The 14,708-nt window shown below is 41.2% G+C and overlaps 1 protein-coding gene across 1 annotated transcript; it reads left to right on the forward strand.

Moving 5' to 3' along the window:
* Positions 1 to 1,525: 1,525 nt before the first annotated feature.
* mpzl2b (myelin protein zero-like 2b) lies at positions 1,526 to 14,028 on the forward strand. Its single transcript, XM_076273878.1, has 5 exons — positions 1,526 to 1,718; positions 8,212 to 8,384; positions 8,925 to 9,135; positions 11,531 to 11,702; positions 13,076 to 14,028. The coding sequence occupies exons 1-5, from the start codon at positions 1,664 to 1,666 to the stop codon at positions 13,245 to 13,247; spliced, it is 783 nt and encodes a 260-aa protein (XP_076129993.1). The 5' UTR covers positions 1,526 to 1,663; the 3' UTR covers positions 13,248 to 14,028.
* The last annotated feature ends 680 nt before the right edge of the window (positions 14,029 to 14,708 follow it).

A 14,708-nucleotide genomic window follows, 5' to 3' on the forward strand; every position in this document is an offset into this window, starting at 1 on the left:
TGTGAGAAATTTGTGTGTCAGCTCCTCAAAACATGGTTTTCAAACAAAAAAAAGCCCTGGGGTGGAACATGTTTAAAACTCTAAAACCCAACCAGGGAGTGGAAAAACTCAGGAACTAGGGAAATCCCATCCCTATGATTGCCCTACCATCGCCTATTGCTGTCCCCATGCTCGGATTCCTGCCCGCGCAGCCTAGCGACCCACTATTTGCCCGATGACAACTCCTAATTCCTATGGACAATTCATCCCCTACACTGGACTATTTGAACTTAACACTAAATAGGATTCATGCATTATCATACTATGTAACCATCCAACCACTTTGTAACATATGCCTCAGGTGGCTCTAAATACCATGTTCTATTCTCTGTGTATAGACCTTACTGTCCTGTAACTGACCCCAGGCAGATGGGTCAGGCCCTTGAGTCGTGGATCTGCTTGAGGTTTCATCCTATATGCTTCTCCCATTCTTGGGAGTTTTTCCTCGCCCCTGTTACTCATGGGCTCTGTCTGAATGTTTAACACTCTGTAAAGCGCCATGAGACATGTGTAATGTTTTGACGCTCTATAACTGAAATTAAATTGAAATTCTGAGAGCACACAGGCAAGCAAATGTTTGGGCACAAGATACAGTGCCTGCTCCAAAGATTCTTGACTCACTATCACTGGGATGGAGACAAATTGTTGATGGGCAATGGGCTCCTGTTCTGTGAAAACTTCCACCAGCACCAGAGGCTGTTGTGGAACTTGTGAAGTGTTGTTGTCTTGCCAGCCAATGCAGTATAAGGTGTTCTTGCAAGAGTAACAACTTACCATTCATGCAACTTTGCAGGTGTGAAGGCTCTGAGGAGATGTACACCAATATTAAAAAGACACTGACAGTGGTGAGGATAAATACTTGAGTGACAATGACAATGTTTTGTTGTTGACAATGTTTTGATGTTTTTTTTTCATTTTTTCTCCAATTTATTTTGGCAAATGATGCAATACATCTTTTGAAAATAGTCTGTATCTCACTTGTCTACCTTATTAGGTGTATATTTATCAAAAAGTTGACCACTTTAAGCCTTTATATTATTTTTCCGCATATATTGTCCGCCATCTTGAATTTTGGCACTGAAAATTAAGAAAAATTGGAAACAGGTTGTTTTGTATTCAATGGGGTCCTAGCAAGTAAAAAAACACCAGTTGCAAAAATCTATATGAATCGTTCCTAAAATAACACAATTCCCCATACTAGGACATGAATGGGTTAATTAAGGGTGGCCATCTCCAGCAGAGAGCAGTATAATCTAAAGCAACGTTGCCTACTCTCGGCTTTCGTCACACATAATGTCATAATTAACAACTGGCTGCTATAATAATTAGTTCATCCGAAGCTATGTAGCCTATTTAAAACAGACTATATTTAATAGCCTACTACCCTATCGAGTCTATGAATGGGGGCGCAGTAGGCTAGACTTTTTCATGGAAACAGGTTTCACAAGACCTGTTTGCTCCGCCTCCGAAAGAAAAAGTTACAGCCTACCTTGTGGAAGTTAGAATGGTCGTAACAGCGTCACACTGGACTTTGTTTTAACCTTTATCTATTAATCTGTACATTTTTATAACCAAAATTGTATAATCTTAAAACAAGACTGTCTGCCGAGGCCCAATTCATCCCATGATTCGGAAATGGATATGCTTGTTCGCTGTGCTTGCCGGATTCGCCACACCAGGTGAGTTAGTGAGTGAGTGGGTGTTTCAGGTCTGTTTGCAAATTCAGATAGGAAAAAAGATCGGTTGTAGGTAGGCTACTGAGGTAATTTTCTCCCCCAGCAATCGGGTTGAGGCTATTATTAATTTTTGACTATGGAAGAAGATCCGTCTAATCAGTCGAATGTCTAGGCTATTTCTTGGGGAAGAGGCCTATTCGTATGTACGCCATTTAGGCTAGGGCCTACGAATAATGGCCAAGTTGCTCACGCGCGGATGTTTTTAAATTACGTCTGCTGGGTTTACAACTTTAGTTAATAGTTCCAAGACAGGCTGCATTTATGCAAAGTAGTGCGGGAATTCATTTTGAATCATTGTTTGACTGACACCTGTCGCAGCGCCTGGGGTAGGCTAATTGATTCTATCTTATGTTGACACCAACCCTGCAACTCAACCATTTGACAAAATGCTCACCAAAGAAATTAAATGGCAAAGACCATTAGTTGTTTAGTAGTAGCATTATACACCCAACACTTGGAGCATACACCCTATGCCGTTATAGGCCTATGCCGTTGTTCAGGAAATACTTCTATTCTCATACCAGATAAGCAATGCAGGAGGCTATCACTGCCATTCTCTATGGAATTGCAAGTGATTGAGTAATAAAGGACAAAGTATATCAGCATATTGTAAGGAGTGGCCCGATATAGGAGGCTTCTTCATGACATTATTGTTAATGTGTGTGTGTGTGTGTGTGTGTGTGTGTGTGTGTGTGTGTGTGTGTGAGTGAGTGTAAGTGAGTGTTTGAGAGACAGAGAGAGAGAGAGAGACCGAGTTCAAATCAGCTGTATGTGGACTTAGTTGCATAGCAGAGGTATGTAGTCTGTATAGTGTTGTTAAAAGGTGTGGTGTTGTTATCTGTATAACATCGAGACGTTGTCGTCAGTGTCTTGGAATTGGTAGTTTGAAGGCCTCCGAATGCTAGGACTGTTTGAATTATTGCTATAAATAGTGAGCCAACATCCCAAATGTTATACAAAGAATACACTTCAACGAAACATTGTTTGTTTTTTTCCATAATGTTGAAAGTTTATAATATATCAATTACAAGTCAAGTTGTAAATCGTAAATCAGGTTTCTCGGCCAAGTATACTTGCGTATATAAGAATTTGGTCTCTGGATTTATCCCATCCATGAATTGGTTAACACACAGAGCACACAGTGAACACAGTGAGGTGAAGCACACACTAACCCGGAGCAGTAAGTTAGGCCTATTGTAGGTTATCTCTCACTAAATCATTAAATGATAAAGAATAAGGATCTGTGTAGACACATAAACCTGTAAACACATACAACTGTATCTAATATGTCCGTCCGTCCCCCCCCCCCCCCCCCCCCCCCCCCGGTGACAATACACTAACATACATTTTAGGTTATTGTTCAGGTAGATGTTCAGGTTTTAGGAGAAAAAAAAACATATCAGTAGGCTATATACATTTTCACCGTTGTTGTTTTCCTGACATGTGCAAATCCTTATTTTCACCCAAGGCCAGATGCCACTGTTTTTTGTGTGATTAGGTGCATGTTTAGTCTGCTGCAGTCACAGTAAGGAAGGGCTGCAATCAGTCCGCAGTGTGTTTTCTATAATCACTACATTTCTCATTATTCAGATTCACTTTTTGGTTTGATTTTTTTTGTTTCCTTAAATACAGATCAGGACAGAAGGTATATTCCACTGTGGTAATACATTGCTGCAGGTGTTTTTTATTGGCCTACCTTTAAAGGAGAACTGCTATTTTTCACATAGATTGCTGTTTCTTGAGCCAAGTACTGATGGTACGAGAGAAAAAAAACAGTGCTACAATCTGGAGGCATCTTTAAAATCTCAGTGATTTCAAGAAACGGAGATCTATGTGAAATATTGTTTTCCTTTCACAAGTCTCCTCTTGATTTTAAAGACTCTGGGGCAGAGGGGCCTGGTGAGCTCACACAGCTGACAGTTGCCTCAGTAGCTGGTGGGTTTGGCCTTCTTTGCACTTGCTTACCTTGCTACACTACCTGCTATGCACACATGGGCCAGCTGCTGTGGCTGCAACCCACAGCTTCTCTCTGTTGTCCAGAACCTAGGGCTGGGCGATATGGACCAAAACTGATATCCCGATATTTTGGGGCTGATTGGCGATATACGATATCAATACGATATTGATATTTCAAACAGAAAGAGCGAAGTGCTTCATATATTCACTCAACACAACAATTATGACAACACAGCCGGTTTTAATTATATTCATTTCAGACTGCTCTAACGGAGCTGTGCAAAAAAGTGTAAACAATACCAATAGGCATAGTTGCTCTGAGGGCTGTGCAAATAACAATATTCTGTCGACCCTGATTGGCAACACAGGCCTACAGCTTTACAACAAGAAAACAATAAAGGTAACACAAAACATAGGCTACCGTTAAAAGCCAATATAATAAACCAATTGGCATACAGATAGAGCTGTACAAATTAGAAAAAGTAGGCTATACCTGTTTGTAAATATTTAACTGCACAAGGAGTAGGGCCAATATATGGATATGGACCAAAACTGATATCCCAATATATTTTGGAGCTGATTGGCGATATACAATATATATCGATATTTTAAACAGAAAGAGCTAAGTGTTTCGTATTCACTCAACCAGCTTTAATTAGAATGATTTCAGACTGCTCTAACATAGCTGTGCAAAAAAGTGTAAACAATAACATAGGCCTACAATAGGCATAGGCTACAGTTGCTCTGATAAAGCTGTGCAAATAACAAAAGACCAAAAGTTGACCCTGACTGACAACGCAGGCCTACATTGTACTGCACAATGCAATATTTTGGGCACAAAAATATTGAAAAAATATTTTAGTTGCATAGCAGAGGTATGTAGTCTGTATAGTGTTGTTAAAAGGTGTGGTGTTGTTATCTGTATAACATCGAGACGTTGTCGTCAGTGTCTTGGAATTGGTAGTTTGAAGGCCTCCGAATGCTAGGACTGTTTGAATTATTGCTATAAATAGTGAGCCAACATCCCAAATGTTATACAAAGAATACACTTCAACGAAACATTGTTTGTTTTTTTCCATAATGTTGAAAGTTTATAATATATCAATTACAAGTCAAGTTGTAAATCGTAAATCAGGTTTCTCGGCCAAGTATACTTGCGTATATAAGAATTTGGTCTCTGGATTTATCCCATCCATGAATTGGTTAACACACAGAGCACACAGTGAACACAGTGAGGTGAAGCACACACTAACCCGGAGCAGTAAGTTAGGCCTATTGTAGGTTATCTCTCACTAAATCATTAAATGATAAAGAATAAGGATCTGTGTAGACACATAAACCTGTAAACACATACAACTGTATCTAATATGTCCGTCCGTCCCCCCCCCCCCCCCCGGTGACAATACACTAACATACATTTTAGGTTATTGTTCTGGTAGATGTTCAGGTTTTAGGAGAAAAAAAAACATATCAGTAGGCTATATACATTTTCACCCTTGTTGTTTTCCTGACATGTGCAAATCCTTATTTTCACCCAAGGCCAGATGCCACTGTTTTTTGTGTGATTAGGTGCATGTTTAGTCTGCTGCAGTCACAGTAAGGAAGGGCTGCAATCAGTCCGCAGTGTGTTTTCTATAATCACTACATTTCTCATTATTCAGATTCACTTTTTGGTTTGATTTTTTTTGTTTCCTTAAATACAGATCAGGACAGAAGGTATATTCCACTGTGGTAATACATTGCTGCAGGTGTTTTTTATTGGCCTACCTTTAAAGGAGAACTGCTATTTTTCACATAGATTGCTGTTTCTTGAGCCAAGTACTGATGGTACGAGAGAAAAAAAACAGTGCTACAATCTGGAGGCATCTTTAAAATCTCAGTGATTTCAAGAAACGGAGATCTATGTGAAATATTGTTTTCCTTTCACAAGTCTCCTCTTGATTTTAAAGACTCTGGGGCAGAGGGGCCTGGTGAGCTCACACAGCTGACAGTTGCCTCAGTAGCTGGTGGGTTTGGCCTTCTTTGCACTTGCTTACCTTGCTACACTACCTGCTATGCACACATGGGCCAGCTGCTGTGGCTGCAACCCACAGCTTCTCTCTGTTGTCCAGAACCTAGGGCTGGGCGATATGGACCAAAACTGATATCCCGATATTTTGGGGCTGATTGGCGATATACGATATCAATACGATATTGATATTTCAAACAGAAAGAGCGAAGTGCTTCATATATTCACTCAACACAACAATTATGACAACACAGCCGGTTTTAATTATATTCATTTCAGACTGCTCTAACGGAGCTGTGCAAAAAAGTGTAAACAATACCAATAGGCATAGTTGCTCTGAGGGCTGTGCAAATAACAATATTCTGTCGACCCTGATTGGCAACACAGGCCTACAGCTTTACAACAAGAAAACAATAAAGGTAACACAAAACATAGGCTACCGTTAAAAGCCAATATAATAAACCAATTGGCATACAGATAGAGCTGTACAAATTAGAAAAAGTAGGCTATACCTGTTTGTAAATATTTAACTGCACAAGGAGTAGGGCCAATATATGGATATGGACCAAAACTGATATCCCAATATATTTTGGAGCTGATTGGCGATATACAATATATATCGATATTTTAAACAGAAAGAGCTAAGTGTTTCGTATTCACTCAACCAGCTTTAATTAGAATGATTTCAGACTGCTCTAACATAGCTGTGCAAAAAAGTGTAAACAATAACATAGGCCTACAATAGGCATAGGCTACAGTTGCTCTGATAAAGCTGTGCAAATAACAAAAGACCAAAAGTTGACCCTGACTGACAACGCAGGCCTACATTGTACTGCACAATGCAATATTTTGGGCACAAAAATATTGAAAAAACCTGCAGTTTTGTCACACAATGCAGTTTATTTACCCGTAAGGGTTTGATAGGGCCTAGATGACAAGCAAATGTAGCCTATGATGGCCTAGACATGTTGCTATCAACAACAAAAATAGTTTTAAACAATTAGGCTACTTAAACAACGTAACTGAGTCACTCATCAAGAGTGTGATAGACGCTACCGTCGTTTTGTATGCGTTCATTTTTGCATATTCCGGTTCATAAGAAAAATCCCTATGCACGATTGAATGGGGTTTCAGGAATCATAAAAAATGATGCCCCTAACTGCTCGCGAGTCCCCGCGCGCACATCCTCTTAATAAAATCAGCGTGTAGGTTGTCTCCCTGAGGACTATAGATCTGCAAATGTATATCGCTAAACGCAAGCATTCATCAGTGTATTTAAATTAGCTAGGCTATGTACCAAAAATGACATTTTACCGTGAGTCGAAGAGCTGTAAACAGTGTTGTAACTTAAATCTGCGTGTACAAAACCGCTTGGAGCTCCAGTGGAATTTAGATTTCACAACGAGAATTCTCGCTCTAGCCGTTGATGTGCTGACGGAATAGGCATCAGCAACCTCTGATCAAGGTAAACAAAATCTGACTCGGTGTCCGTCATGTTTGAAAGTTTGTAGTGCTGCGAGGGAGAACGTGCACACGCAAGGGGCGCAGTTGAGCAGAGCTGCGGCTATCTGAATGGTCTGAATACAGAAGAGCAAGTGGCTTTGATAAAATGCCCCATTATTTGACATAATACCGGTATTACGATATTGTCTCAACTACATATCGTTTTCAAAAATATATCGGTCGTAGTCGTAATACCGATATATCGCCCAGCCCTACCAGAACCCAGTAGGAAGTTGTGGCTACTGCTTTCTTTGACAGAGGAAAGCATTGCTTCCTTTAATAGCAAAGCTTGGTGCTTCAGTCTGCAGAGGCAATATTTTAAGCAGTCTGAGTTCTGTGACTGTAATCCAGAGTCGCTGCCATGCAAAATAACCAAAACACTACTGTTTTAAAGTGTTCTCTTTGAGGTCCACTGGCTGCTGACAGTCTACTTGAGCTGATTGGCTCACTTGAGACTCCTCATGGTTGAAATCCAAGCTGTTGTGGTTCTGGTGTTAAATAGTCATGGTCATGGTCTCAATGATTCTCCTGGGGCCTTTAGGAATTATGGTGAAAACTTGGCTTAGAGGTAGAGCTCCAACCATGAAACGATTAATCTGTTAGTTAGCAACTGTTACATTTATTGCCACCACTTTGGTAATCAGTTAATCAATTTCTGTATTTTTGTTTAAGGAAAATGCCTAACAATTTGCTGATTAACTTTAACATCTTTTGCTTTACGTACACCTCTATGACCATAAACTAAACATGTTTGCATGTGGATAAAACCATGCATCAATTAATTGATTAAACAGCTAATTGATTCATTGAGAAAATTGAAGATGAATGTATTGCTTAAGTTAGCTTCTGTGTCCCCCTTCTACATAGACATATCTACATGTCTATGTATACAGAGAGATTTGTCTCAAGTATGTCAATCCCTATCTGTCTGTCTTGTTGATTAACCCTCGCGGACCTCCTTACCCACAGGTCTCGTCCATGTGCGGGCCATGGAGGTATACACCAATGCGAAGGAGGTGGAGGCGGTTAACGGCACGAGCATAAAACTCCACTGCACGTTTAAGTCGACAGAGCCCATCACCGAGGACTCGGCCATCGTGACTTGGAATTTCCGGCCACTGAAACCTGGGCCGGAGGAAACGGTGAGGAATCTGGGAACGGGGAGGATAGTAGTCGGAATATGCTCATGGAAATGCGTGACCTGGATTTGGGGTTGAAGAATGGACTCCAAACACAAAGGCCATGTCTCTAATGTTCACTGCGAAATGACCTTATACTGTAATTTCCCGATTTCTAGGTTTAGGCTAGACATAGATTTTGCAACATTTCTTCATTTATGAGGTTAAAACACAGGGGCAGGCTATACATCGGAATGTCTTTCTTTTCTTCATTCTTTTTCCTGAGTAATACACTGATCTGATTCTAAATAATTAGGCTACTGGGCACTGTGGTTAATACACAAGTGCGGTCAATACGCAGTTTTATCTTTTTTTAATTTGGATAAACACAGTCACCTGGTAGAACAGTAATATTCTTCACAGATATTTGAGATTTATAGTGCTCTTTATAAATTTCACTGGGGCCCACAGTTATTATTAATCTCTTGAGGGATATTCTCTACTATTCTCATGGCACGGCTCTTGTCTTTGGTCTAAGCTCGTCTTCTAACCGTCTGCTCTCAGGTGTTTCACTACCAGGAGGAGCCGTTCCCTCCGACGGAGGGCCGCTTCAAAGGCCACGCTGTGTGGTCAGGAGACGTCATGAATGGGGACGTCTCCATCACGCTCCTCGACGTCCAGTTCAGCTTCAACGGCACCTACAGCTGTGAGGTGCGCAACCCCCCAGACTTCCAGGGCTTCGCAGGGGAGGTTGTCCTGAAGGTTGTGCAAAAAGGTGAGTCCATCTTCAGATGGGACAGGTGTTAAAGATGCGGTAAACAGTTTTACTGTAACTTCTTATTCACAAATTTAGCCACAGTGAGTCCTGCATCCACCCTTCAATCTATGATGCACGTGCAAAATGATTGGCTGATAGGAATGTCCATCACTTGATTGATACTCAGAGTTTCCGCTAGAAAAAAATGGTGCCGGTCAAAGTGACCGGCAGAGGTTTCGTTTTCCGGACATTTTGATGATGTGCCGGTCAAATATCCTATTATCGCTTCTTAATTAGTCAAGTTGAGGAAAACTGGAGACAGGCTATGTAGCTTAAAGAATGACATAATCAGGCTGTATAGATTGCAACATGTTCATTAGCCTGACTTAAAGGAACCATATGTAAGATTGTGGCTAAAACTGGTACTGCAATCACTTTCAAATTACTGTAGAACGGTGTATCCCCTCCCTCTCCCCCCTGACTCAAGGTTGCCAACCCAGATGCCGAAACACTACTGACTTTGTGATTAGTAGATAGGTGGAGGGTGGCGCATCAGGCCAAAACACAACATGACATGACAAAACACAACATCAGTTGAGGGCTGCAACTTCACTTTTTAAATGACAATATCCTGGCCGGACTACTGTTGTCAGTGATATAAGTATTTGAAATGAACATGATTTTTTAATGTCTAGTGACATATCAGGGCCATGTTATGATTAATTGAAATACATTTCTTACATATGGTTCCTTTAAACATGCCTATCAAGATCTAGCCAGTATCTATGTTTTCATGGATAGCAAGAGTCCGCTTCGTTCGTTGTTTTAAAACGGCTACGTTGTTTGTTACTGCTACCCACGTTATCTCCAGTGGTTCCACTGTTTAACTTGCACATATGTGCACACACAAGAATGAGCGCTCACACCACTACCCCCTAAGGCTATGCCTCTTTATTTGATAACAATAAATTATGAAATGTTTCCTATTCTGGGAAATGTTTAGTTTCTTTTTCTTTCGGTCCGCAGTTCAATGATACCGTTTTATTGTGCCGGAAATTATCCGCGGACCAGCAATCTCCTCGTAGAGGAGGCCTAACCCTGCAGATCATAGACAGAGAAAGCATAGGCCGACTGTATGCTTTGGGTACAGAACACAGTTGCGTGTCCAGTGTACACGGAGAATGAGTGTCTTGCACGGCCACACCCCCCACAACTCCACTTCCAAAGTCACTGATTCTGATAGATTCGCCCGACACTTCTGCTTTTTATCTGGTGGTGGTGGAGTTGACCGGTCATCTGAGGCTTCAGACGTTACCAATTTATCATCATCCATCGCGTCTGGCCTCTGAAAAAACTTTTAAGGCTAGTCCGCCTGGGCCTGGCCATGTTTGAACCGCCTCACTCATTTGTTCGTTGTTTAACATGGACGTTTTAAGCGTGCGCTTCCTATTTGAAATGCAGCATAGGCTATGGGTGTTGTTTAATAACTTTCAAACGGTAGAGCCTGTTGATTTAAAAACATAGCCAGATGACCTATTGCTTTAATATAGTCATACATTTCTTATTCTCAAATTCAGATTGATTTAGGGGCACGGGATTATTAGCCAATTTCAATCGGACAATTTGACCGGAGAGATTTAATTTTGTCGGACATTTAATTTTTTTTTTCGGCCAATGTCCGGTAATTACCGGACAACGGAAACCCTGATTGATACACAGATCTGATTGGTCATGTTTACATTTGAATTGCTGAATGCAGAGTGCAGAAAAGTCCTGTGATATTCTCTAGGATCATCTACTGACTAACAGAACATAAAGCCAGAGTTCATGTGTCTATATTGTTGACTTAAGACTAAACTGTATGGTGTGTTTCATTACCTATGTGCACATGATCAAGAGTTGTTGTGTTTGATGGTATTTGCAGAGATGATTTTGAAAGATGGTGCGTATTTTGATATTTGCCCGGTATACTAACATAGATTGTAGAAAATGTTACAGGCCAGTTTCTCATACATGGATTAAGCCTAGTCGTCGACTAAAAGAAAACGTCAGTAAAAATCTCCATATCTTAATCCATGTATGAACATCTGTCTCTACATAATAGAATATAGACTAATAGAAAAAGTAGAAAATTGTCTGTGTTTGGAATAGAATTTGCAGTAGGCTATCCTAAAATCTTACCACCATAATCTTTCACTGCCTTCTCAACCAAGAATGGTGAAAATCAGTAGTCTTCCAAATTATGTAGATTGTGCTGGGTGGAATTACATTAATATCACACAACTGAAACCTAATCAAAGCCCAGCATGAAAGATGAAGTAAACACGCTGATCATCAGAGTAGTAGTAGTCCGTTCTGTTTGAGTGGAGGTGTTTGTGGTGTGCAGTGTCTGCCTCTTCCCATGTGTCTCCAGCCTCCGTCTCCGAAATCAAAATCTTGGCGGCGTCAGTAGGAGGCGGCATCTGTGTGATTGCCGTCCTCATCGTGGTGGTGGTGGTGGTGCGGAAGCGTCTGTGCAAGTGTCACCATGACGACGACCCGGAGGTGGAGATGAGGGAGCGCAAGTGGAAGGACCCTACTGCCTGGTGAGAGGCGGCCCCTGACCAGGGGTCTCCCAGGTCCCCTGCCCCAAACCCGCTGGCTCCTGGAAGCTGAGGAAGGTCCTGAGGGGGGTTGTGGTCATCAGGCTCCTCGGTGGTGTTGGAGTCTCCTCTCTTTCCCCTGGGTTTCACACTTGGGTCTTCGGCCATACAAAAGGGGGGAGCTGAGTTAATGATAAATATGAGCTTGATACTTCATTGTGGCAAAATGCTGTACATATTCACAAATGTGATTAATAGAAGCATCTAGGATTGTTTTTATTTTATATATTTTTTAGATATTCATACATTTTATATGTTGAGCATTATAATTATATAGATTTAACAGACTTTTTTTATTCTGTGCTATTGCTGGCTATGTTATTTTATATAAGTCTAGAAAACTTTTCACAATTCAAATTCCATGCATTGAAACATTTTTTTTGTCTTTCAAATTGGCAAATAGAAAAAGAAAATTTAAGAGGTAGAACTGGTCCAGAACCACAGTGTTGTTCTGTTCAAATTATTCTCAACTGGCACCAGTATAAACCAGGCTTTGTGCCCCAGGTTTATTTACAGCCTTTCAATCTGAAATGTTCAAATCCCTGTACCTTCCCAGAGATAACGAGTCTGCCCAAAGATAATGATTAGGTATTTTTTCCCTAAATAAAATGGACAAAATCCATTCAGCAATCCTTAATAAGGGCCTCTACATCTTGGGTTGCCACTGGTGTCAGTTGAAAATATGCTGGCTGCATTCTTGTCCTACAGATCTGTTTTATTACTGCGACCCCCTTATTTATTTTCATCAATATTCTTAAAGACCGTATGACAAGACTGCAGCCAGTCTCTCTTTCTCTCTCTCTGTCTCCGTCTCTCTCCCTGGGAAACTGATCGGTGGGATATGTTTGTGTTTGATTGGGAGGTACAAAGAGGGACCACGGATGTGGTATGCCTGGGCTGGGCTGAGCTGAGCTGGATGGTTGGGTTGTTGTTTTGCCTGTTCTTCCATTTGGGTCTGAGACTTTGACTGGACTGACGTCGCTCACTGCGAACAAATCAGATCACGCGCTGTTGGTTCTGCGACTCGACTCGGAACAGTCAAAGGCTCCTGGGACTTCATCTCCAGTCCTGCGGGACGTGGAAAGGGACCGCGGTCTTGTTGAGAAGCAGAGGTGTGCTCCCTTGCCGCTGTCTCCACTGGAGGAAGCAGACCTTTGGCGCTCCAGGGCTTGTGGGTAATCAAAGTTCAACTATGTTTCTTTTCCAGGCTGTTGTAAGCTTTCAGGGACAACAGAAGGTGTGTGTAGGTGTTGGTGGTTGTGTGTGCGTGTGTGTTTGTGTGTAAGCTGCATGTGCTCATAAACCATGTATGTCAGCAAACCAGAGGAGGCCATCCACCTGATGGTAGTGGAGAAGGCTCTAGAGGTGGACAGCTCTGACGATGAAGAGAGCGATGATGATGATGATGATGATGATGATGACGATGATGATGATGACGATGATGATGATGATGATGATGATGATGATGACGACGACGATGATGATTAGCACAGATAACCTCAGCGCAGACTGCTGAGCTATAGCAGGAAAAAGCAGACTTTGAGAAAGCACTGTCAGTATTGTCTGACAGACGATGCCTAGTAACCCATCACTGTCATGATGTGCCTAGCCCTCTCAAACCACTGCTGGCTACTGTAGATGTATCCATCTTTTTAAAAGTAAACCGTAAAGAATGCAGTCCATGCTAGGTTCACCACCATCACTTGATCTCCTTCAGTTCTACCAACTAAAAAATGGGCCTAGTTTAATTTCCCTTTAAATGCTGGTTTGTGCCACTGATATCTTTCTAGTGCTGGAATGGACCAAGTGATGTGGTTGCTGCAGCTGTTGTGTGTGTGTGTGTGTGTGTGCGCGCGCACCTATGCCAACAAAGAGATGTGTCCACATCTTGGTGAATGTATACCCAGAATGCTCTTCTCTGTTCCTGCAGCCATGCTGTATCATGGGGTGTGTGTATGGGAGCGTGCGTATGTGTGTGTATGAAAACATGAGACAAATGTGGGTGTGGTTTGGGGAGAGACAGACAGACAGAAATGTAATCGTAATGCATTACAGGTTTTGGCTTATGAAGGTGTTTGTACAATAGTGGGATATGACATTGTATATAAGATTTATTGCAGAAAATATTGCACTGCCTTTTTTACATTGTTGTGTCTTAATGTCAGTCAAACAGATCAACTCTAAAATGTTTTCTGTAACATTCCTATTTTCTGTAAATTGCACAGATATGATTGTATTTTAAGAACAAATAAATGTTAAGCTTTTCTGAGCACTGTTGAATTTCCATAACTAATAAATAGTTACTAGACTGCAGCAGGTAGAATCTATCTACACAAGAATGAATCTCTGCATGACTAAACCTGTGGTCCAAACGTGTCCATATTTGTGCGAGAACAGGAAAAGAGGAATGGATGTCTTTTTGTCACACCGCTTTCATTTGTCATCCATATCCGGTGAAAAAGTTGACTATTAATTCAGCCGTTATGGGAATTTAGGAAAATTAAAGTTATAATTATTGAACGTTAGAATACGTTAGAATATCTGGGTTCATTCAAAGCCTTATGGGTTCATTGAATTCAACATGAAATTTTAGAACCTCACATTGTTGCTGTAGGGCTGGTCCGGCCCACGTCTTTGTATTGTGTTTGTCCTCGTCTCGCTAAACCTGAATGGGCCAGATTCAGTTTGACACAGATCATTAACCCCAATCCCTGTGTTCTTACACGCCATAAATACCTCAGGGATTTGAGTTGTCAGTGTCATTATTATTTTTTTCTGTTTAAGATTAAGATTTGTCAGAACAAATTTTAACCTGCCGAACCCCCCTGGTGAACCTTATAGTACAGTACGCTGTGTTTGGAAAATAGGGTCCCGCTGGATTTTCATGTAAAAATTGATTTTTTTGCATATTTTGCTAATATAGAGTCTAAGGAACAAGAAGTCTTCAAA

This window comes from Alosa pseudoharengus, unplaced genomic scaffold (genome assembly GCF_046254945.1).
Source record: "Alosa pseudoharengus isolate Yale_2024_CS ecotype anadromous, Long Island Sound unplaced genomic scaffold, YU_APseudo_1.1 YU_APseudo_1.1_scf_8, whole genome shotgun sequence".
NCBI lineage: Eukaryota > Metazoa > Chordata > Actinopteri > Clupeiformes > Clupeidae > Alosa > Alosa pseudoharengus.

Excerpts from the sequence above, each read along its gene's own strand:
- mpzl2b (XM_076273878.1), top strand. The coding sequence starts at position 1,664 with ATGATTCGGAAATGGATATGCTTGTTCGCTGTGCTTGCCGGATTCGCC. Across the intron at positions 1,719-8,211 it reads TGCCGGATTCGCCACACCAG|GTCTCGTCCATGTGCGGGCC; the intron begins GTGAGTTAGTGA and ends CCTTACCCACAG. Across the intron at positions 9,136-11,530 it reads CCTGAAGGTTGTGCAAAAAG|CCTCCGTCTCCGAAATCAAA; the intron begins GTGAGTCCATCT and ends ATGTGTCTCCAG.